Below are 22,957 nucleotides of genomic sequence, written 5' to 3'. Positions count from 1 at the left end.
GGTTCCATACAAATTTTAGGATTGTTTATTGTAGCTCTGTGAAAAATGCTGGTGGTATTTTGATAGGAATTGCATTATAGATTGCTTTGGGTAGTGCAGACATTTTAACAATATTTGTTCTTCCAATCCATGATCATGGAGTGTTTTTCCATTTCTTTGTGTCTTCTTCAATTTCTTTCATAAGCTTTCTATAGTTTTCAGCATACAGATCTCTTATCTCTTTGGTTAGGTTTAGTCCTAGGTATCTTATTGTTTTTGGTGCAGTTGTAAATAGAATCAATTCCTTGATTTCTCTTTTTGCTACTTCATTTGGTGTATAGAAATGCAAAAGATTTCTGTACAGTGGTTTTGTATCCTATTACTTTACTGTAATCAGTTCTAGCAATTTTTGGTGGTCTTTCGGGTTTTCTACATAGAGTATCATGTTGTCTACAAATAGTGAAAGTTTGACTTCTTCGCTGATTTGGATGCGTTTTATTTCTTTTTGTTGTCTGATTACTGAGGCTATAACTTCCACTACATTGTCAAATAACAATGGTGAGAGTGGGCATTCCCCTGTTTTGTCCCTGACTGTAGAGGGAAAGCTCTCAGTTTTTCCCCATTGAGGATGATATTAGCGTGGGTTTTTAATATAAGGCCTTTATGATGCTGAGGTATGTTCCCTCTATCCTTACTTTGGCAACCATCAACAAGCTTTAGTTGTCCACATAGGCCATGGAGACTGTCCCTCAAGGCTTCTGCTTATGCTGTTACTTCTGCTTGGAATTCTCTTTTCCTCTTCCCCTTAACCCCCACCATACCTCCTCCCAGCAACTTACTCTTTTAGGACTTAACTTCTGTGTTTCCTCTGCTAGAAATTCTCCCCAACCTCACCCCCCTTCCCAGGCTAAACTAGGTGACCTCTATCTATTGTTGTGAATTCTTTCTCACTTCCTCTTCCCCACAAGACAAGGGAAGGAACTGATGTTTTAATCATTATAATTCTAGTACTTTACAAGCGCCTGGCACTGTTAATTTGCTCATGATAAAATGCCCTGTGCCCCCTGTCCCCCACCTAAAAAGGTCTTTAAGTTATAGCCTAAAAATGGTTTCACATTCAAATTTTAGAGATTAAGATGAAACATCTTCATGTTTAGCATAGGGAGAAAAATATTTCTTTGGGGTCACATGTTCTAATACAAATAACATACCATATTAAAAGAGTGAGATTATAAAGCAAATAATTTCATTCATTTTTTTAAATCGATACATATCTTCATAAGTAATTGTATATAATCATGATATGTACATTGTGCCATTTTAAATTATGATACATGGTTATCTAAGTTTTTTATGGTTGGAGACATTTATTTAGAATCTTCAGAGTTGAATTGCAGAGTTATTAAATACTAATTTCTGTGGATGCAGATAGATGTGGTTAAACCAACTGATAAATGGTTAATACCTGGTGCTAAGTGGTGCCAAAATGATGCCACACATTTGATATTTGGGACTAGTTATGCCTTTTTTTAGCCATTAGTATATAGTTGAAAATTATGTATTAATGACCAACCACAAATGAGATCAGTGGTTAGTTTCAGAGTTGTGTAAGAGAAGAGTACATTTTTAGGAGGTTAATTTTCATAGTTTTTAGAGAGATAGCTAACTTTTAAAAGAACCAGAGTTGCTAATAAACACTGCAGAAACAGAAATGTCTGTTTGATGGAATGATTAGAACACAAATTATACCCTTTTACATCAGGATATTATAGCTGATGTTTCGGAAAGACTCTCTTTACATATTATATTTTTCACTGTAACCAGTTTTGCTTTTAAAAATAGCAGTTTGAAAGGTAAGGTGTTCATAACATTGAACAGGCAGGGTAGAGTTCATGATTAGGTTTGTTACCTTAAGCTGAGCATTTTGTTTTTTAACGCTGTTTCAGTCATTTTAATAGCAATACTTTTGCTTTTTTCAGTGGCCTACTTCCCAGTTAAAAGGTTTTTTTTTAAGCAATCACGTGACAAATTATGTAATATGTGGTTTACTTTTCTTACTATAATTATTCACAAAAAGGAGTTTTACAGAAATTATAAGTTATGGAAGCAATCGTTACTAACTGATTATAAACTGGTCATTTTGAGCAAGGATTTTATGGTGAGGTGAATGTTTCTTTTTTTGGAAGTTTATTGTATAAACAAATCTTATTAATAGTGGTAGGCTTTAGCTTTCATTTAACATGACAGCCACGATGAATTATTTCTGTGCAAATACGATGTTTTTGTGTCCATTTTCCAAATGGCTTATGTCTGGATATAATTGCATATTCAACTATTAATGTAAATTATTATCCAGTGAAATGTCTAAAGTGAACAATAACCATACAGAGGCTGAATTAAAATAATAATAAAAAATACCCTTAGATTCTAGAAGGAGGCCATTTCCTTTTTTTTTTTTTTTTTTTTTCTATCACTGGTGCCTTTTTGATCCCTGTCCTCCAACCCCACTTGAACTTCAAGACTCTACAAAAAGCATCCTAGGAAATAATGTTGATGTTTACAATAAATTAGAAATAGCAAGGAGACTTTGAAAGAATCAAAGAATTTTCACCACCTCCCACCTCTCTGTACCACCTGTGCCCAAAAGACGTAGCTATTTTTCTTATGTTGGCTGCTATTCAGATTATCTTTTCTCTTTTTCATAGTGATGTTGAACCTGAATGGCTGGACAGTGTGCGGAAAAATGGAGAATTATTTTATTTGGAATTGAGTGAGGATGAAGAAGAAAGCCTTCTTCCTGAGACTCCTACTGTGAACCATGTCAGGTTTAGTGAAAATGAGATTATAATTGAAGACGATGATTACAAAGAAGGAAAAAAGTATGAACCTAAACTCAAGCGGTTTACGAAAATTTTAAAAAGTAAAAGCCTTTTACCCAAGCGCTACAATAAAAAAAATAGCAATGACAATGAACCAGTGTCCATTCTAAAGCATCAGTCCAACCAGAAAACAGGAGTGGTTGTCCAACAGCGATACAAAGACGTGAATATTTATGTAAACCCCAAAAAGTTAACTGTGACCAAAGCCAAAGAGCAGCTGAAGCTTCTGGAAGTACTGGTTGGGATTATTCATCAGACCAAGTGGAGCTGGAAAAAAAATGGAAAACAGGGCAGTGGAGAGAGACTTGTGGTCCATGGCCTATTGCCAGGAGGATCTGCTATGAAGAGTGGTCAGATATTAATTGGTAAGTGCTGTTGGTGAACATCTGTTCTTGTTTGCAGAGATTCATGATTAGTAATGCCTTTTGAGACATGTGATCAAAACAGAATTATATCCAAAGTCTCAACAGATTAAGGACTGCTTGATGATATTTGGGACAGTAGTGAAATTGTTTAAGCATTGGTGTACTGCAAGGCATAGTGTTCTTTAAATAAGTACTTTGGTGAGTTGAATGTGTGTGTGCCTTGTTTAGGCCAAGGAATAGCTTAACTAATTTTTCAGTTTTGAATTATATAATTTTATTTCATCTTGGTTATATTTCCTGACAAGAAAAAGAAAATAAGTTGATTTTACAGTGATAATTTAGATTTGAATGACCTATACCCAATAGCATAAAATAATATGTAATTTATGAATAAAAATACTTTTAAATTGTATGTTTGCACTTGAGTACACTAAGTTCTTGAAGTGGTTTTAAATTGTTTCATTTGGCATATTTAGCCACAGTGATGTTATACGTAAATTTCCTTTCAAGGGTGCTTGTCATAAAATATCTCATCAATTTCAAGGGAAAAAAATAAATCCCGAAGTTATTCTGAATATATATTAAAGTGAGCATTTTGTGTTGCTAATACATTTTTAGCTGTTGGATATAATGGTTGCATCAGTAGCAACTTTATTACTTAGGGAAAGCTATATTAGTCAGATGTGAGAATATATTCTTAATGAAACTTAAAAATTATTAATAAACCTAAAAGCTGACAGTCTTTTAGGTTGACTCAGCCTATAAGATTTAGATAAAGGAACTTTTATAGATACTTTAGAAACATGTTTTTAAAATATTAAAAAAAAATTTAATGTTTATTTTTGAGAGAGACAGAGAGAGAGAGAGAGAGAGAGAGAGAGAGAGAGAGAGAGAGAGAGAAACAGCACAAGTAGGGGAGGAGCAAAAAGAGAGGGAGACACAGAATCCGAAGCAGGCTCCAGGCTCCAAGCTGTCACCACAGAGGCCGATGCGGGATTCGAACCCACGAGCCACGAGATCATGACCTGAACTGAAGTAGGACGCTTAACTGACTGAGCCACCCAGGCGCACCTAAAAAATATTTCTTTAAGTCTGAGTTGCATTTGTTTGTTCATTGATTCATTAAATTTTTGAGCATCTGCTAAGTGTCAGGAATACAAAGATTACTCTAATGATCTAGTTACTCCTCTTAGGAAGCTCATACTATGGTGGAAGAGATGAGTCAGAAACAGGCAGACAGTTTCACATAGTATGAATAGTGCCATCATGGGGGTTTACGAGGATGAATCATATAGGATGAGCATCTGTGCAGTGTGTGTTCCAAATGGTTGCAACAAGATCTCCACGTTCTCATCTTACAAAGTAATGTTGATACTCCTCCCATGGAGAGTTACAGTGTTTGTGTCACCGCCTATACCCCCTGGCTCCTGTCATGGGCCTGTGACTACAGCTCAAATAGTATTATGTGATTTCAGAGGTAGGATCATAAAAGGTGATGCAGCCTCTGCCTTGTATTCTTGGAATCTAGTTGCCATTCTGTACAGGAGCAAGGCCGGTGTACACAAAGAGGCCATGAGTAGTACTCTGGCTGAGGCCTCAGCCACCCTGCAACATCAGCTACCACACATGAGTGAAGAAGTCTTCTGGATGACTCCAGCCCCAGCTGCCTGCAACTTTGTGAGGAACCCTGAGTGAGACCCTTGGCTAGTCAACCCCAGAACCAGGAAAGATAATAAATGGTGGTTGTTGTTTTAAACAACTTAGTTTTGGGGTCATTCATTATGCAGCAACGGATAGCTGGAAAAGAAGCTAATGCATGCTTACATTCTCTCAGGTCCTCAGCTTTCTTTTTTGTAAAATATGTCTAAGTTTTATTCTTTTCATTCTATCAGAGGAGGCCAGGATTCATGCTTATGAAATCCTGCTTGGTCGTTGCCAACCACCATAATTCTAGGTACCACGTGATGGGAAACTCCAGCTAATATACTGTCTGTATTTATCTGGGGCCTCTGCTCGGGACCTACTTGGACTGATTTATAGACAAATCTCTAAAATTCTTTTTACTCATTCCTCTTGAAACCTAGTAGAAAGGTGGTTATGGTCAGTGAGCATGTGCTTCCATGTTTTCTTTCCCCTGATCTTCACTCCTAATACCTAGGCCTTACCTCTAGGCCTGATCTTTCTGCACCAACTGTATGGGAAGAAAGAGAATGAACTATAGAGAGGAAGAAACTACTAGGTAGTCCTGTTGTTAATCTTTAAAATAATTAAAGATACCCAGGATGCTGGTAGTGTACTTTCTGACCTGAATGTGGTTACATGGATGTGTTCAGTTTTTGATCATTTATTGTTGTAATGCTACAATTTGTGCACTTTTCTGCATGTGTATTGAATAACAATAAAAAGTTAGAAAAATGAGGTTCATGATTTCATTTCCATAATGGAAGCATTTATGATTTACTAATAGGTTAAAAAAATTGTCAGAATAAAATGATTATTTCATCTTTGGTGCATAGCAAAACACTTGGTTGATAAATAAGCCCTCAAAAACATTTATTGAATAAATGCATAAACTGTAAAAAATATGTGTAGGAAAAACAATTAGATGTAAATAGAAATACAGCAAAATGCTAATAGTGTTGGGTTAGTGTGGATACATTATGGTTGATTTGTTTCTCTATTTTTTCAGATTTTTAATTTTATGATTATGTTATATATTTTTAAAGTTACAAAAAAAATAAAGTTGATACTTTGGGAATAAATAATAGACTATTTTAATGTCATGGTCAGTTTGATAATCCCACAAAATGGAATTTCTCATTTGTTTCTTTCATACTTTCATTTCACACTGAAGTCTGTGGGTGAGCTCTGAGGTAACCCTATAGGCAGGAGGATCATGAAAACTTTGTCCTGGTAACGCAGTTTGCTGGGTGACTTCTGCTATTGTCTAGCTGGAGGATGACCCTCCTTTGCCTAAAGTCCATTAGCCAAGACAGTGAGACTGGTGACTCTTCATTCTGTCCTTTCAAGACAGCAGAACTCTATTCTATTCTGATTCTTCTGTACCTGGATTTTGGGGATTTTGCTGCATTTTTCAGTGCCATTTTTGCTCTTCTTACTACCGACTTGCATCTTTATTTTTTATTTTTATTTCTGAGTTTTTCTTAAAGTTTGAAAGCTGATTGCTTCTTGACTACCAGTACCAGCCTCCATCCCCAGACCAAAGCAAATCCTCTTTTTGCCTACACCCTAGAAACTGCATGTCACCTTGGTGACTTTTTCTTCTTCAAGATGACCCATTTTTGTTTAACTAGGTGTTTTTTTAAGGATTAGGAAGAATAGAGTTAGAGAAATCACACATTAATATTCTAGACACATACACCCCTGCAGATTGTTTCAGTTCAACAATAACACAAAGTTTTTATTTTTTTATTTCAAAGATTTTATTTTTAAATAATCTCTCTACCCAATATGGGACTCAAACTTACAACCCTGAGGGGTACCTGGGTGGCTCAGTTGGTTAGGTGTCCCAACATCGGCTCAGGTCATGATCTCACAAATTGTGAGTTTGAGCCCCGCTTCAGGCTCTGTGCTGAAAGCTCAGAGCCTGGAGCCTGCTTCTGATTCTGTGTCTCCCTCTGTCTCTGCCCCTCCCCCACTCATGCTCAGTCTCCCTCTCTCTCTCTCTCTCTCAAATAAATAAACATTGAAAAAAAGTTAGAAAAAAACAACTTACAACCCCAAGATCAAAGGTCACATGCTGTACTGACTGAGCCAGTCAGGTATCCCTAAAATTTTTATTTTAAGCTCTTATTATGTAACTTCTAATGTTCTCACCTGTGATCACTGAATAGCTTTTTTTGTATGACATATTGTGCTATTTCTCTTTTAAATTTTTTGAAGTTTTCTTTTTTGCTTTTTAAAAATCTTTTTGAGGTATAACATACATTCATAAGATGGACAAATCTTAAGTGTACATTCAGCAAATTTTGTCATATGTATATACCTGTGTAACTGCCACCCAGATCAAGATATAGAACATTTCCAGTACCCAGAAGTCTCCATGGTGCCTCCTCCCAGTTAATGCCCTCTCCCAAAGGTAATCTGAAAGTCAAGTTTTCTATCAATAGAGTTGATTTTGCCTCCTCCTCTTTTCTTATTGTTTTATTTTGCCTCTTCTTGAACTTCATATAAATAGAAATATACGGTATGCATTCCCGTGTGTTTATTTTCTTTATTATAATCTGTGAGAAATATCCAAGTTGTTGCTATATAGTATTCCATTGGAATGTACACTATTATATTTCCATTTCACTGTTGATGGACATTCTGGTTGTTTCCAGTTAAAACATTTGAAGTACTTTTTTTTTTTTTTTAAACCAAATGTTTTTTTTTAATGGTTATTAATTTATTTTGAGAGTGAGAGAAAGAGAGTATGTTAGTGCACATGAACAGGGGAGGAAAGGCAGAGAAGGAGAGAGAAATTCCCAAGCAGGCTCTGCACTGTCAGAGTCCCATGTGGAGCTCGATCTGATGAACCATGAGATCATGATCTGAGCCAAAATCAAAAGTCAGACACCTAGCCAACTGAGCTACCCAGGCACCCCTGATGTGCTTTTTAAAAAGATGGATTTTTTTTTATGAGTATATAATGGATGGTTTTATTCTTTAATATTTTGCATGTTGTTATTTGATACACATTTTTATTTTCACCTTCTATAATACTTGCAACATTTCAATTTTCTCATTGAAGGGAACTCTCCTGTGTTTGTCTCTCCTTCCTCACATTTCTTTCCCACATTTTGCCTGTGGTACTTGACTCAGCATAAAGGAAAGAAACAGAAGCAGTGAGTTCATTGGAAAGGTAGAATTTTAGAGTTTTTAGGCCTTCCTAGAGACCTTCTCATGCAGTTAATTCCTTCTACAGCTGAGTACCAAAGGGATTACATGATTTACCCAGGAACAATGGCAGTCAGTGATAAAGCTGTGACCTACAAGTTCTGATTTCCATTCACAAAGTTCTTTTACTTGCTGTAGTGTTCACTTGAAGGTGTGGGGAAGTGCCAAAGGATTTCTCTTTGAAGAAAAAGAAAAGAAATTATTTAATCCTTTCAAAGTGTAATTTGGAAATAAGGATTAAGCTACAACAATGTACTTTTTAAACCAATTAATCCATTTTGAGACACTTATCCAAAAGAACCTAAAACAGATCTGTAAACCATGGCCTGCATGTCATATCACGCCTACCACCCATTTTTGTACAGTCTGCAAACTAAGAATGGCTTTCACTTTTTCAATGATTAAAAAAAAAAAAAAAAGAACAATATTTTATTACATAAGAAAACTTTATGAAAGTCAGATATTAATGTTTATAAATAAAATTGTATTGGAACACAGCCACATTCGTTTATTGTTTATTGCTGCTTTCAAGCTACAGTTGCAAATTTGAGTAGTTGCTGCAACAAAACCATATGGCCTGCAGAACCTAAAGTATTTACTTATGTTGCCCTTTACAGAAGAAGTTTGCTGACCCCAGATGTAAAAGAAGGAAAAACTATGCGCATGAAAACATTTATTTAAGGGGCACCTGGGTGGCTAATTGGTTAAGCGTTCGACTTCAGCTCATGGTTTGTGGGTTCAAGTCCCGTGTCGGGCTCTGCTGACAGCTCAGAGCCTGGAGCCTGCTGCAGATTTTGTGTGTGTGTGTCTCTCTCTCTCTGCCCCTGCCCCGCTCACGCTCTCTGTCTCTGTCTCTGTCTCTCAAAATTAATAAACTTTAAAAAAGGTAAAAAACATTTATTTAAACATTTTTTAGTAATAAAAAATAAAAAAGCATGAAAATGTCAAACTGGAGTATGGTTATTTGAATTATAATTTAATAAATGTATGTGTTATTTGACTATTAAAATTATAATCTAAAAACAGTGTGGGGCACCTGGGTGGCTCAGTTGGTTAAGCGCCAACTTCAGCTCAGGTCATGATCTCACAGTTCATGGGTTTGAGCCCCGCATTGGGCACTATGCTGACAGCTCAGAGCCTGGAGCCTGCTTCCAATTGTGTGTCTCCCTCTCTCTCTGGTCCCCGCCCCTCCCCACCTCTCACCACTGGTGCTCTGTCTCTCTGTCTCTCAAAAATAAACAAACATTACAAATAAATTAAAAATAAATAAAAACAACGAACTAACATCAGAATTCTTACGACTTGAGAGGTTTAAAAGGATGAAATTCCTTTATATCTCATTTGTGCCAATATAGGTAAAGACTAAAAATAACTTGCAAAAATAATTATGGTTACAGTGCTGGGGTCATCAACGACTTTTCCAACATTTCTGTAGTATTATTTTCTGTTTTAATGAGAAATAAAAACCTTGCACTATTTCTTTTCCAGCCTCATCAGGTAATGTGATATTTTACTTAATCAAACTTTTTGAATGATAGTTACAGTATATGAGTCACCATTATTTAAGGATTTCTAGAATGATAGGTTAGGAGGGACCTTAATTTTCTGCTTATGCCTGCATATTATAAATGAAGGATTGGTATTGAAGCTCAAAAAATACATAGTAAAGTTAATTCTCTCAAAACTTAAGAATTTTTCAATAAGTACCTTGATGGCAAATACATTAACTTGAAAGTATAAAATGGCAGTATGGTAACTATGTTTGAAAAGCCAGATTCTCTTCTCCCTGAAGTCAAATTCAGCCTAATTTAAATGACCAATTTAAATTCACAGTCTGGTCCCACACCACTGGCACATACATATTTCCCAGTCTTTCTCCTCTAACAAGATTTATTATTTTTCTCCAGCAACCTCTATGTACCTGTGTATCCAGATCTGTTCTTTATTATTTATAGTTCCTGATTCTCATTTGGTGCTTAGCCAAGACTGCTTTGTATTGTTAGGCAGGTGTATTCATTTTCATTTTGTATTGTTAAGCAGGTAATTTGTGCTGTGACAAATTACCACAAACTTAGTGGTTTAAAACAACACAAATTTATCGTCTTGCAGTTCTGGAAGTCAGAAGTCTAAGATGTGTCCTCTGGCACTAAAATCAAAGTATCCATAGAGCTACATTCCTCTGAATTCTCTAGAGTCCCTTTACTTGGCCGGCATTCAGAGGCCACTGGAATTCCTTGCCTTGTGGTCCTTTCCTCCAACTTCAAAGCCAACAGTATAGTATCCTCAAGTCTCTCTCTGCCTCTGACCCTCCTGCCTCCTTTCTTATAAATACCCTCTGATTACATTGGGCCCACTTAGATAATCTCCCAATGTCAACATCCTTAACTTGATTACATCTGCAAAGTCCCTTTTGCCATGTAAGGTAACATTCACAGATTTCAGTGATTAAGATGTGGACAACTTTAGGAGACCACTAATCTACCTACCACAGTGGGGATTTTTAGGTAAAATAATGAGTTTTAATTTTTTCTCTTTGTAATGGTAGTATTTGTTTAATGTAGACAGTTTAGAAAATATAATTAAGCAAAAAGAGAAAAAGCACATACACCCAAAGGCAAAATTTTTATATGTAGCTTTTCTTTTTCCTGTATTTATGTGTAATAGTTTTGTATTAAAAATAATTTCTTAACCTGTATATTCATTTTGTATATAGTATAAATAGAACAGTAAACAAACTTTGGCATTTAGTTTTTCATGGGCCTTGGTACCCTTCAGTACACATTTGATATTAAGTAGATGCTGAGAAATTGATGGATTTTCAAATGATTAATTTTACATTGAGGAACAGATTTAAGCACTGTGATAAACTGGTTTCACCTCTTTATATTTTATTTGACTTTGAATGTATCTCGATAAAATTTTCCACCAGCACAGACCATTTCTTACCTAACAATTCAAACTAATTCATGCAATTCATTTCCTTTTAGCCTTTGACAGTGCATACTAATGACTTCTGTGTCCTTGTTGAGAAAGAACTTTCCTGGAGTGTATACTGCCCACTGTAGTGATACGATGTCCAGGAAGCCTGCCATTTCTGAGTCACAGAGATGCTGAGAAAAACTTGAGGAAAACAAATATCTGGGAGAGTGAGAAGTGGATATAACTCTTCTGTTATAGAAACACAAATTTTTTAGGGCGCCTTCATGGTTCAGTCAGTTAAGTGTCCAACTTTGGCTCAGGTCATTATCTTGACCTGATATTATTATCAGGTCATTATCTTATCTTGGTCATTAACATTATCTTGACCTTGGCTCAGGTCATTCATGAGTTTGAGCCCTGCATTGGGCTCTGTGCGAACAGCTCAGAGCCTGGAGCCTGCTTCAGATTCTGTGTCTCCCTCTCTCCCTGCCCCTCCCCTGCTATCACTCTGTCTCTCTCTCTGTCTCAAAAATTAAAAAAAAAAAAAAAAAAAAAGAAAGAAAGAAATTTTTCTACTAAACTTTTAAAAATATATTGTATACTATACTCACTCTAAAATTAATTTTCATACCTGTTATGATGATATATGTATGGTTCCTACTTTGAGAGCTTTGTTAAACATGTTTTCAGATGATTACTCCCTGTAACATTATCTATGTTGTCCAAGGCTGTTCACTACATAAACATCCTTGAAAAAATAATTCAGAGCAAGGACTTTCAGTGCCTTAGCTTGCAAGATATACAAAAACACAAGAGATTGATGGAGAATTGTTTACCAACACTATTATCTATATACATGTTTATTATCTGTCTTCCCCAAAGCATATGAAGTTCCATGAGGGTAGAGATTTTTGTCTGTTTTATTCAATTCTCTATCTGTAGTGCCTAGAACAGTAAATGGTACATAGTAGGTGCTCAATAAATATCTGTTGGATGAATATTAATTATTTGGTCCATTTCCTAATGATATGATTGATTAGAAATGATAAAAAATAACCCTTGTATGTATATATTTCTATTAATAAAGCTCATTGGTATTTTGATATTACCTCTAATTATGTTGTAAAAGTAAATTTCCATTTTAACATTGATCTTTACTTTATGAAAGCCACCAAATTTAATAAACATACACATTTAAAGAAAAGCCATGGAGAAGGCGATTTTTACCAAAACGTGCTGTGCATTTTGTTATGATTGGGGCCTTTGAAACAAAGGCATAGATCAATAACAGCAAATACTGCAGCATACTGAGTTATGCCACATGGATTGAATTAAAATTTTAGCTAAATTTTTTCACTGTGGGTTTAAGTGAATAGATTCAGTTTTGCTAAGTGCAGTACTTGTCCTTTGAGTTTACATAATGCTCTCAAATTATATTCAAAATGAGAATATTCATCTCTTTAAATCTCCATAGGTTGTATTTAGTTATGGCACTGTGTTGGGCTGTGTTGTCAGAAAAGAGTGGAGTGGGAGCTTACCTCTGCTGCTAATGAAGTGTATAAAAATACATAATGAGTTCCATAGACTTTGAAGAGGTCAGAATAGATGCTTTTTAATGTTCTAATTCTAGATCTTTTTGGGTTTTGTATATTCATACAACCACCTTTGTTACTCTGTTTTCAGGTGATGTCCTTGTTGCTGTGAATGACGTGGATGTGACTTCTGAAAACATAGAAAGGGTTCTGTCTTGCATTCCTGGACCTATGCAGGTATGGACAATCTTTTTCTATATTCTTTGATGAATTAAAAATAAGGACATCTTGTACTGTTTTCTTTTTTTAAGATTCTGAAAATGACCATGTATAACGTGAATTACACTTACATACTTGACTGAGGGTTTTTGGGTTTTTTTATGTTTATTTTTGAGAGAGAGAGAGTGTGAGCAGGGGAGGGACAGACAGAGAGGGAGACACAGAATCTGAAGCATACTCCATGCTCTGAGCTGTTAGCACAGATCCCAACACAGGGCTTGAACTCATGAACCATGTGATGATGACCTGAGCTGAAGTCAGAAGCTCAACTGACTGAGTCACCCAGACGCCCCTACATACTTGACTATTTTAAAAAATTTGGCTCTTGTTAACATTTTTAGCTTTTGGAGATGATTCTAAATAGAGGAGAAATATCTACAAATAAAACTCCTCCTGGGGTGCCTGGGTGGCTCAATCAGTTAAGTGTCTGACCCTTGATTTCAACTCAGGTTATGATCTCATGGTTCATGGGTTCAAGCCCAACATTGGGCTCAGTGCTGAGCATTGAGCCAGCTTGGGATTCTCTCTTTCCCTCGCTCTCTGCCCCTCCCTGGCTCGTGCTTGCTCATTCTTTCTCAAAATAAATAAATAAACTTAAAAAAATTAAACAAAAAAACTTATCCTAAGTAAGCAGGAACAATGACAATAATAAAAAGATCTATAATGACTAACCTGTCATTATAACTACCATATATGTTGATGAAAATCCAGTTCCTAGAAAAGTCATTTTGAACAGTCATGGAATTTTCTTTTCTCTAATTTATTAAAATCACTATTAAGTTTTTTAAAATGTGGTTTTGTTTATTTTAAAAACTATACCATTTTGTTGATTTTTTTCTGTTATCTAGTTTAACCTTATTCCCAAGCTCTTATTTAGGTATTTAGTGAATTATTTTTCATTCCTTGTAGGTAAAAATAAATCTCTTTCATAATAGTTATTTTGATAGTCTAAGCATTGACATTTTGTATCATAGTTGACATTTTTAGGTCCTTAGATGAATTTTTAAAGTGCTATACTTTCTATTTATGAATGCTTTGCTCTTGTTAGTATCAGGAATTAGCTGGGGTGCCTGGATGGCTCAGTCAGTTAAGTGTCTGTCTCTTGGTTTCAGCTCAGGTCATGATCTCACAGTTTGTGAGTTCAAGCTCCACATTGGGCTCTATGCTGACAGTGTAGAGCCTGCTTGGGATTCTCATTCTCTCTCTCTCTCTCTCTCTCTCTCTCTCTCTCTCTCTCTGTCCCTCCCTGACTTGTGAGCTCATGTTCTCTCTCTCTCTCTCTCTCTCTCTCTGTGTGTGTGTGTGTGTGTGTGTGTGTGTTTCTCTCTCTCTGTCTCTCTGTCTCAAAAATAAATAAACTTTTTTTTTTTAAAGCTAGACTGTGGGAGAATGAAGCAACTTTCTGGATTGATCAGGATGATTTGAGATTCTGAAATATTGGCACCTACGATGAAATTCTTTATTTTCTAAGAAATAACATTTCCCTTATTTCACTTTTTTCTCTTAAAGCACACACACACCAAACATATACATGGATGCTCTGTAAAAGTAGCTATCTTTGGAAATGCAAAATGAAAGTGCTGGAATAAGTATGGTAGCTAGTGACCAGCAGTGCTTAGGAATGGATAGAGAGATATCGATGGAGACAAGGTGGTGTTCGAAATATTAACAATCAGGCAGACACCAGCCATACTGCTGAAATAGTGTATACTGTTGTCTCCTTTGGTTGCCAGATGTGGACAGGTCAGCCAAGGTACTATGGTTCCTCAGGGTGCTCAGATAGCAGCTACTTACCAATCAGTAATGAAGAATTATGTATTTTAGCAACTGAAACAGCTTCACCCAAGCAAACTGGCTGTATGTCAGCCCTGGGTAAGGGTTTCTCCTTTCTTGCCTCTGTCAGTTGCCAGTGTTTGCCAGTCTTGCCACAGTTCAACCATGTCTCTTCAGTCTTCCAAAAAAGAAAAATTATGTTTACAGTGGAGTCACATACTTATGTTTAGTTGTCATTTGCAAATTCAGCTATGTGCACTCAGAAGAAAAAGAAGAGGAAGAAGTAATGATTTAAATATTTTGGTCCACTTCCACCCACCATTTACATGTCCTCGTTAAGTGTGAAGTAGGAGTCGTGTATCTGCTCTTTGCCCAGTTTTGCGTTTTACAGCGTGAGCATCTTGCTGCATGAAGTGTGGTTCTGGATTTAAACACACACACACACACACACACACACAGCTTTTATGTGCCAATATGTACATCTTGTACCTAAATGAAGAAATAGCAGTTTGCTTTGAAGATGGAAGAAAAACTGTTTTGAGTTGCTTGAATTTATCATATTGAGAGAATATGTTATGCTCCAGTACTCTAGCACATTCTTGCCTTTCCTAATGTAAATTGCAAGTGATTTTGACACTATATAATTTGAAAATATAGTCCCGTATTAAGATGTGTATTATTAAAATCTTTTTATTATTTAAGGAAATAATTTTTTCTTATTGTAAAGGTAATACACTTTCATTGTAAAAAAAAGGAAACATAAGGGACAAAATATTTTAAAATCCTGCCACCTGAGGATATCTAGTATTAATATTTTGGAATACTTTATTCTAATTTAACCTCTTGAGTATAAACATGTATACATTTGTTCGCTTTACTAGAAGAATCGGTATTATACCTGTGTCATAGTCAAAAGCAGGCACCAGCATTTGGAACATGTCTTGAAATAATGATTTAGAACATAGTTAAAATTCTTTTAACTAGAAATAATGTTTAATTGGTAAACCACGTTTTTCTTACATCATTAGTATTGAAAGTGGGGAAAACTATAAGCTTCTCTCTACCAGCCATGTAAACTAGGAGGTTCAGGGAGGGTAAGAGTAGGCCTGGGAAGGGAACTAGTGTTTCTACGTGCCAGGCATATGTCGGTGTTTTGCTAATATTGTTTCCTTTAGTAGTTTCATTGATTCTTTATAACAGTCTGTAAGATGCCAGTAATTGTATTTCTATTTTACATGTGAAGAAAAAGAATCTAAGAGAGATTTAATGATTTCTCCTAGGTAGTAGAATTAATAACTCAAGGAACTGAAAGTGACTCCAGTGCACAATCCTTCCCTTTGTCACAAAGCCTGGGTGGGTCTTCACTCCTACTGGGTCAGAACTAACTGAGGTGAACTTATTCCAGAAAAAGTTGTTTTACCTGCTTTGTATCTATGACATCTAAAACAGTTATTTAAGCAATAAGAGGAGAGGAATGCTAATTTATAAAGAATACCATAGGAGACTTTTTAGCATTTAAATTTGAAAATATCTAACAGCAACATTTTCAGCTTCTATTCAGGGTATAAAAATGGTCTGAAGGCTTCTTGTCATGTGACAGCATATGGCCTGGGAGATACCTACAATGTGGTAATGTGGTAGGATGAGGTCAGATCTCCATTTTAAAACCTTGCTCTGAGCAATTTGCCAGATTCTTCAGGGCTTCAGTTTTCTCATCTATAATCAGAGTAGATTTGAGCAAATATATCTGAGCCCAGTTCCAACTCTGCAGTTCTGTGTTTGGTTTTTGAATAAGTTCTGTTACAAATAGATTCCAAATACCAGAATGAGATCCAGAGGTGAAGCCTATACGCTAGGTAAGATATAAAAAGCCCAAATCATTTTCTTTCAAAGCCAAGTTTTAACATTCTGCAAAAAAAGTTGTCTTAGAGTGTCCAAAAATTTAACTATCATGAAAGGAAAAAAAGGCTGGAGAACTATTCTAGACTAAGGCAGACTGAAGTGACATATAACTAAATACAGTGGCTAATCCTTAATTGATCCTGGATTGCAGTGGGAAATAGTCATATTGGGACAATTGGGAAAATTTGGACACAGACTTTGAGAACAATATTGTATTGAATATTCAGATTCCTAAATGTGATCATTATATTTGGTTGTGTTGAGAATGCCTCAGTCCTTAGTACATACATGCTCAAGTATTTAGCAATGAAACATTAAAATGTCTGCAGATAATTCTGAAGTGATTCAGTCAATTTTTTTTAAATGTTTTATTTATTTTTGAGAGAGTGCCCAGAGGGGAGGAACAGAGAGGGGGACAGAGGATCTGAAGCGAGCCCTGCACCGATAGCATTAAGCCTGATGTGGGACTTGAACCCACAAACCGCGAGATCATAACCTGAGCCAAAGTTGGATGCTCAACTGACTGAGCCACCCAGGTGTTCCAGTCAATATTTTTTTAGTACATAGAGTGGGAGTGAGGATGGAAGGAGAGAAGAATATTACAGAGAAGAGAAGGAGAAAGGAAATGTAACAAAATGTTAAACATTGTTGAAACTGGATGAGGAATAATACATGGGTAATTATTATATTCTTGCAACTTTTCTGTAGGTTTGAAATGTTTTAAATTGAGAAGTTGTAGGTTTGAAAAAAAGAGGTTTTAGGTATTTAAAATGACAACAGAGGTGGAAGTACCCTTCTAATTACCTACTTTTGTGATTTTGATCTCCTGCCACAGCTCTGTGCACTTATTTATTCTACAAGCACATAATTGTGCAGGTAGTATACCACCCACTCCTGGCTTGATCAGGGTTTTTGTGTCCATATTTTGCAGTTGACCAGGGTTGATTGCATTAAGCACTGGGCCATAGTTCATTTTCCTGGAGATTTGGAGGGAGCCAACTCCTTTTAAGGAGATCGGCCTGTGGAACATTAGTCCCAGACTCTTACCTCTCAAGTACTTCTTAGGACCAAGAGAGGGGGGAAAAGTTTTCTTAAAGGAGATGATATTTGGGTGGAATTTTTTTTTTTTTTTTTACGTTTTTTTTTTTTGTTTTTTTTGTTTTTTTTTTTTTATTTATTTTTGGGACAGAGAGAGACAGAGCATGAACGGGGAAGGGGCAGAGAGAGAGAGGGAGACACAGAATCGGAAACAGGCTCCAGGCTCCGAGCCATCAACCCAGAGCCTGACGCGGGGCTCGAACTCACGGACCGCGAGATCGTGACCTGGTTGAAGTCGGACGCTTAACCGACTGCGCCACCCAGGCGCCCCTGGGTGGAATTTTTTAACTTTTATTATTTTCTTGTTACACAAAAGTGATATTCATATATGCTGTGGAAAGATTAGGAAATAGACTGGCAAAATTTTTAATATGTATTTGGGGGCTCCTGTGGCTCAGTTGGTTAAGTGTCCAACTCGGTTTCGGCTCAGTTCATGATCTCACAGTTCATGAAATTGAGCCCTGAGTCACGCTCTGCAGTGACAGCCCAGAACCTGCTTGAGATTCTCCTTCTCCTCTATCCGTCCCCAGCTAGCATGCTGGCTCTCTCTCTCTCTCTCTCTCTCTCTCTCTCTCTCAGAATAAATAAATAAATTTAAAAAAAAAGTGTAAACCTTCTCTGTTCTCAGAACCCAGAAGTAACCATCTGTGTTGATATTTTATTTTTAAATTTGTTCATGTTTTTATTTATTTCTGAGAGAGAGAGAGAGAGAGAGAGAGAGAGAGAGAGAGAGAGAGAGAGAATGAACAGGGAGGGGCAGAGAGTGGGAGACAAATTATCTGAAGCAGGCTCCGCCCTGACAGCAGAGAGCCCTATGCGGGGTTTGATTTAACTCACAAACCGTGAGACCGTGACCTGAGCTGAAGTCAGATGCTTAACCAACTGAGCTACCCAGTCTTGATATTTTTAAAGTGGAGGACTGACTTGGTCAGATTTGCATTTTAGGAATATTTCACTCTGAATGGGACTGGAGTTTAGGAAACCAGGTGACTGGCTTCACAGCAGTCAGAAGAGAGGTGATAAAGGCCTGAGCAAGGTTTTGGCTGTGGATATGGAGGAAGGAGTAGATTACATTTAAGATAATGTGAATTGAAGAGGATACTTCCTGCAGAATAAAAGGAAGTCCAAGGTGCCTTCCAGGTTTTGTCTTGAGTAACTCAGTGACATTGTCCAAAAGAGAAGAGGATCAAGGGGAGAGAATTTGCTGACTCAGATAGACTCAATTCCTTCAGAATTTTGATGGAGGAACTTTCAAAGCTTCTGTCAGACAAAGGAGAAAGGATCAGACATGCAGATAGTAGCCAGGTGTGGTGAGAGAGATTGTGAGGGCCATAAGGCAGAAGTGAGAGACTGGTCAGCTCTTGGAGCTGCTTCAGATTCTGACAACCTCCCTCGTTCCCATCTCTGAAGAGGATGGCATGGAGAGAAAGAATTTGCTTGTTTGACAGAGGCTGAAGAGACATTGCTGGTTACATGGAAGGGTTAAAGATAGAAGTAGAGAGGGGGTAATTAAGGAAACAAGATTTTGAAAGTGATGAGTTATAGAGAGCATGTCCTTAGACCCTGAGGAAAGGCACATCATCTCCTGAACTGGAAGGAGAGGAAGAAAGAAAGAATGGGCAAATTGCACACACACACAAAAATGTTTTGAGAGAGACCTACAACAAGGAATGATAAAACACGTCACAGGTTAACATCTAGGAAGGAACAACAGAAATGAAAACCCTTTTATAGGAAGTTTCATGTAAACTATTTTACATTAGATGTTTCTTAATAAAAGTATTTTTCTATAAAAAATTCTATATATATCAACCCCTTTTTAAAAATAGCACTTACCTTTTAATTTAGTTGTCTCACCCATTTTCATTTTATCAAGGCAACCAGATATCCTGACATTTTAGAGCTACCTAGCATGTAAGCTTTTCAAAATGTCTGGCCAAAGTGTAATCATCTTTGCACTTGAAGCTAACTTTACTTAAATCAGAAGAATGGTGGCTAAAATAGTTCTTAAAAGAATTTTAATGGATGGTTCTGCGGTCTGTGTATTTGTTTGAGTTTGTGACATGGTGAGGGGAAAACGTCCTTACACCACCGAAAAGAAGTGCAGTTGTTTGCCAAGTATAACATTAGTTTTCAAGTATGTCATTTTTCACTAAGCATAGCAAACTAGTCTTAAATTTTAGGTTGTTGTTGCTGCCTCAAGTAAAATTAGTGAATTTTCATTTTGAGTTTACCACCTCATTTCCTTTTGTCATTTTTGGTTAGTTACACCTGGTTTTTTGACCTCTCCACCCACAAGAATCTCAGCTGGAAAAGATGCCCTCCCTGTGCTGAAGCATGTTTCTTTCTCTGAAGACCACCTTTCTCCTTGTTCACCACTGGTATGCATATCTCTTACAGACACTCCCAACACAGACCCAGCCTGTCTCTCTGACACCTATTTCCCTAGGATGTCACTCATCATGTGCTCCCTGCAGTCAGATTTCTCCTCCCCCACTCCACTTATATATATGGCTCCTCGCCAAAGCCCACTGCTGAGGACAATCTCAAATCTCCCATCTATCCTGTCATGAGGTCTAGGTTCCGAATTTCCCCAAATTCTTAGGATTTCTCACATTTTCAAGGAACACCACCAAAGGCTCCCATATATTTTCTTTTGGACACACTTAAATTCTCATTCTCAGATAAAAGGACCCTCAACCACCAAGCCATTCACTTCATGAGATCCTTGTTCAAGGATTTTATATGTCTATGCTTATGTTTGTATTTCTGTTTATGCAGACATATGTTGAGCATTGCCCTCTACTACAGATGCAACTCTCAGAACATAGTCTTTCAGGCCATCTAATGCTTACCTGTTGCTTTTTTGGATCAAAACCTCACACCAAAGGGGTGCCTGGGTGGTTCAGTAGGTTGAGCGTCCGACTTTGGTTCAGGTCATGATCTCGTGGTTTGTGAGTTCGAGCCCCGTGTTGGGCTCTGTGCTGACAGCTCAGAGCTTGGAGCCTGCTTCAGATTCTGTGCACCCCCCTCTCTCCACCCCACCCCTGCTTGTGCTCTGTCTTTCTCTGTCTTTTAAAAATGAATAAACATTAAAAAAAAAAAAAACCCTCACACCAAATATTCTTTTTCACATCCTTCTAAGATCTTTGCTAAAGCAACATCTCTTCAGCTATCTCTCACCGTCATCTTAAGTTTCATCAGATAATGCTTGATTGTTCCCATATAGGATCTCTAATTTTTTATATTTTTATTTAGTTTGCCTAATATTCCCCCCCCCCCACCCCCCGCCCCAAATATACCAATTTTCTATTCAGCCTTTTTTGGACACAGTGTTGTAATATCAAGAACCCATTTTTCAACATTAGGTTTATAGCAAACATGAAAAATTTAGTAAAGGTTTATCTTTTCTGTTTGGAATACAATTACATGTTTTGTAAAGAAAACCATGATTATCAGTCCTCAGGAAAATTTTATGAAGAATTTCTCCCCTCCTACTTTCAATACAGACTACTGCTGATCTTGACCTAGTTTCTGTTTACCTTAAATATATACATATTGATGAATTTAGACCTCATGTCTCTTTTCTACTTAATACCATAAATCTGAGATTTATTTTAGAAAAGATGTTTATTTAACTAAATCCACTTTAGGTAGACAGAGATAATTTGGTGCCCCTGAAATGCCACAGACAGACAATTACAGATAAGCAAAATGGAATACAATCATAAATAGTCCCTCCTTGCTAACAAAAAAGGACATTTTTCTTTTGGAAGGTTTTATTCATCAGGACAAATTTATTTTATAGTCTAATACTAATAATAATTAGATGGGCTGGTGTGATTATGAATGAATTTTTAAAAATAATATGCTTAATATTTTTTATGAAAACATATAAATATATAAAGCTCATTTTTAAAAAGAATGACTACATATGTTGGTATTCATCACATATTTAAAGTTGGCCTTAAAAATGGTAACTCATAATAAATTATTAAAAATTAGAGATTATTTATTACTATCTTGATAATAGCTTTTAAAGATTTCCCCTCAAAATATAACTTCATGTGTACAATTTTATCTGCTTTTAAATATTGGCTAGACATTCCCCCTGCTTTATTTGGGTTTGATTGACAAATAAAAATTGTATATATTTAGGTTGTGCATGATTTCTTTTAAAGGATGCAGTGTGATGATTTAATATACATATTAAAGTATGTTGAGCAGACTTCTTTATTCTTGATAAGCATGAATTTATCATCTGACTTCAAATTTAACCTAATTTTAAAAGAGTCATTACACTTTAATGTTTAAATGTGAAACTTTATGGATTATTACAGTTAGAATATCCTGTTTTACTCATCTATATTCTGATAAGATTTTACACACAGGAATACTTTGTGGTTATATAGCTTATGATGATGTCCTTACTATACCAAATTAGCTGTCTCTAGTGAAACTTCTTTTAGTCAAGATACACACTGGTGCTTCTTTAAAATGAATGAGTTATCTTTGCCCAACTCATGGCCAAACTCAACTATCTACATCTCCTTTTTCAAGGAAAGGTAATTGAGAAGTGGAAGCTTCCTTTCAGCAACTGGAATGTGGATGGCCACATTCTGGCTCTTACCAATCTTGTCAACCATGAAAATAAAACTGTCTTGATAAAACTGATAATCTTCTCAAGGTCATGGTCCGAGATCCAGCACATTGATAGTTTTCCTTGGTCTTTATTTAAAAAAAATTTTTTTAACATTTATTTATTATTGAGAAACAGAGAGAGACAGAGCATGAGCATGGGAGGGGCAGAGAGAAGGAGAGACACAGAATCTAAAGCAGGCTCCCGGCTCTTAGCTTTCAGCACAGAGCCCGACACTGGGCTCAAACCCATGAGATCATGACCTGAGCCGAAGTCGGACACTTAACCAACTGAGCCACCCAGGCGCCCCTCCTTGGTCTTTAATTTAAAGGACCTCGAAGAATGTCTAAGAAAAATGTTTGACTATCACCTCGCTTGAAAGGAAAGCTAATCTGGTTTTATGAAGTTCCTTTTAATCCTAAATCTTCTTTTTCCCTTCTCCAGATGAATCAGTGCTATCAGCATTCATAGTAATAGTGTTGCTGTTTTTGAAATTATGAGATCATATGAATTCTTGTTTTTCCACGGCATTTCCTTTTGTTGTCAGTAACTTAGAATACAGTGATTAAATAAATGAATTTTTGTACACATAATTATACATTCTTATTCAATAAATATTTGTAATAATATGTGCTAGGCTAGGAGCTAGAGATAGAAATGTAAATAGACTACATAGTCCCTTCCATAAAGAGC

At 36.4% G+C, this 22,957-nt stretch overlaps 1 protein-coding gene across 3 annotated transcripts in view; it reads left to right on the top strand.

Moving 5' to 3' along the window:
• The window catches only part of INTU (inturned planar cell polarity protein), a 95,794-nt gene that overhangs the window by 20,006 nt on the left and 52,831 nt on the right, over window positions 1-22,957 (top strand). For all 3 annotated transcript variants that reach the window (XM_058721429.1, XM_058721428.1, XM_058721427.1), the window contains exons 2-3: window positions 2,685-3,223; window positions 12,725-12,810. In XM_058721429.1, the coding sequence (XP_058577412.1) occupies window positions 2,685-3,223; window positions 12,725-12,810 (625 nt within the window). The remainder of the gene's footprint in view (window positions 1-2,684; window positions 3,224-12,724; window positions 12,811-22,957) is intronic.

This window comes from Neofelis nebulosa, chromosome 3 (genome assembly GCF_028018385.1).
Source record: "Neofelis nebulosa isolate mNeoNeb1 chromosome 3, mNeoNeb1.pri, whole genome shotgun sequence".
Taxonomy (NCBI): Eukaryota; Metazoa; Chordata; class Mammalia; order Carnivora; family Felidae; genus Neofelis; species Neofelis nebulosa.
Note: the sequence above shows the minus strand (reverse complement) of the source record. Positions and strands in the feature narration are given on the sequence as shown.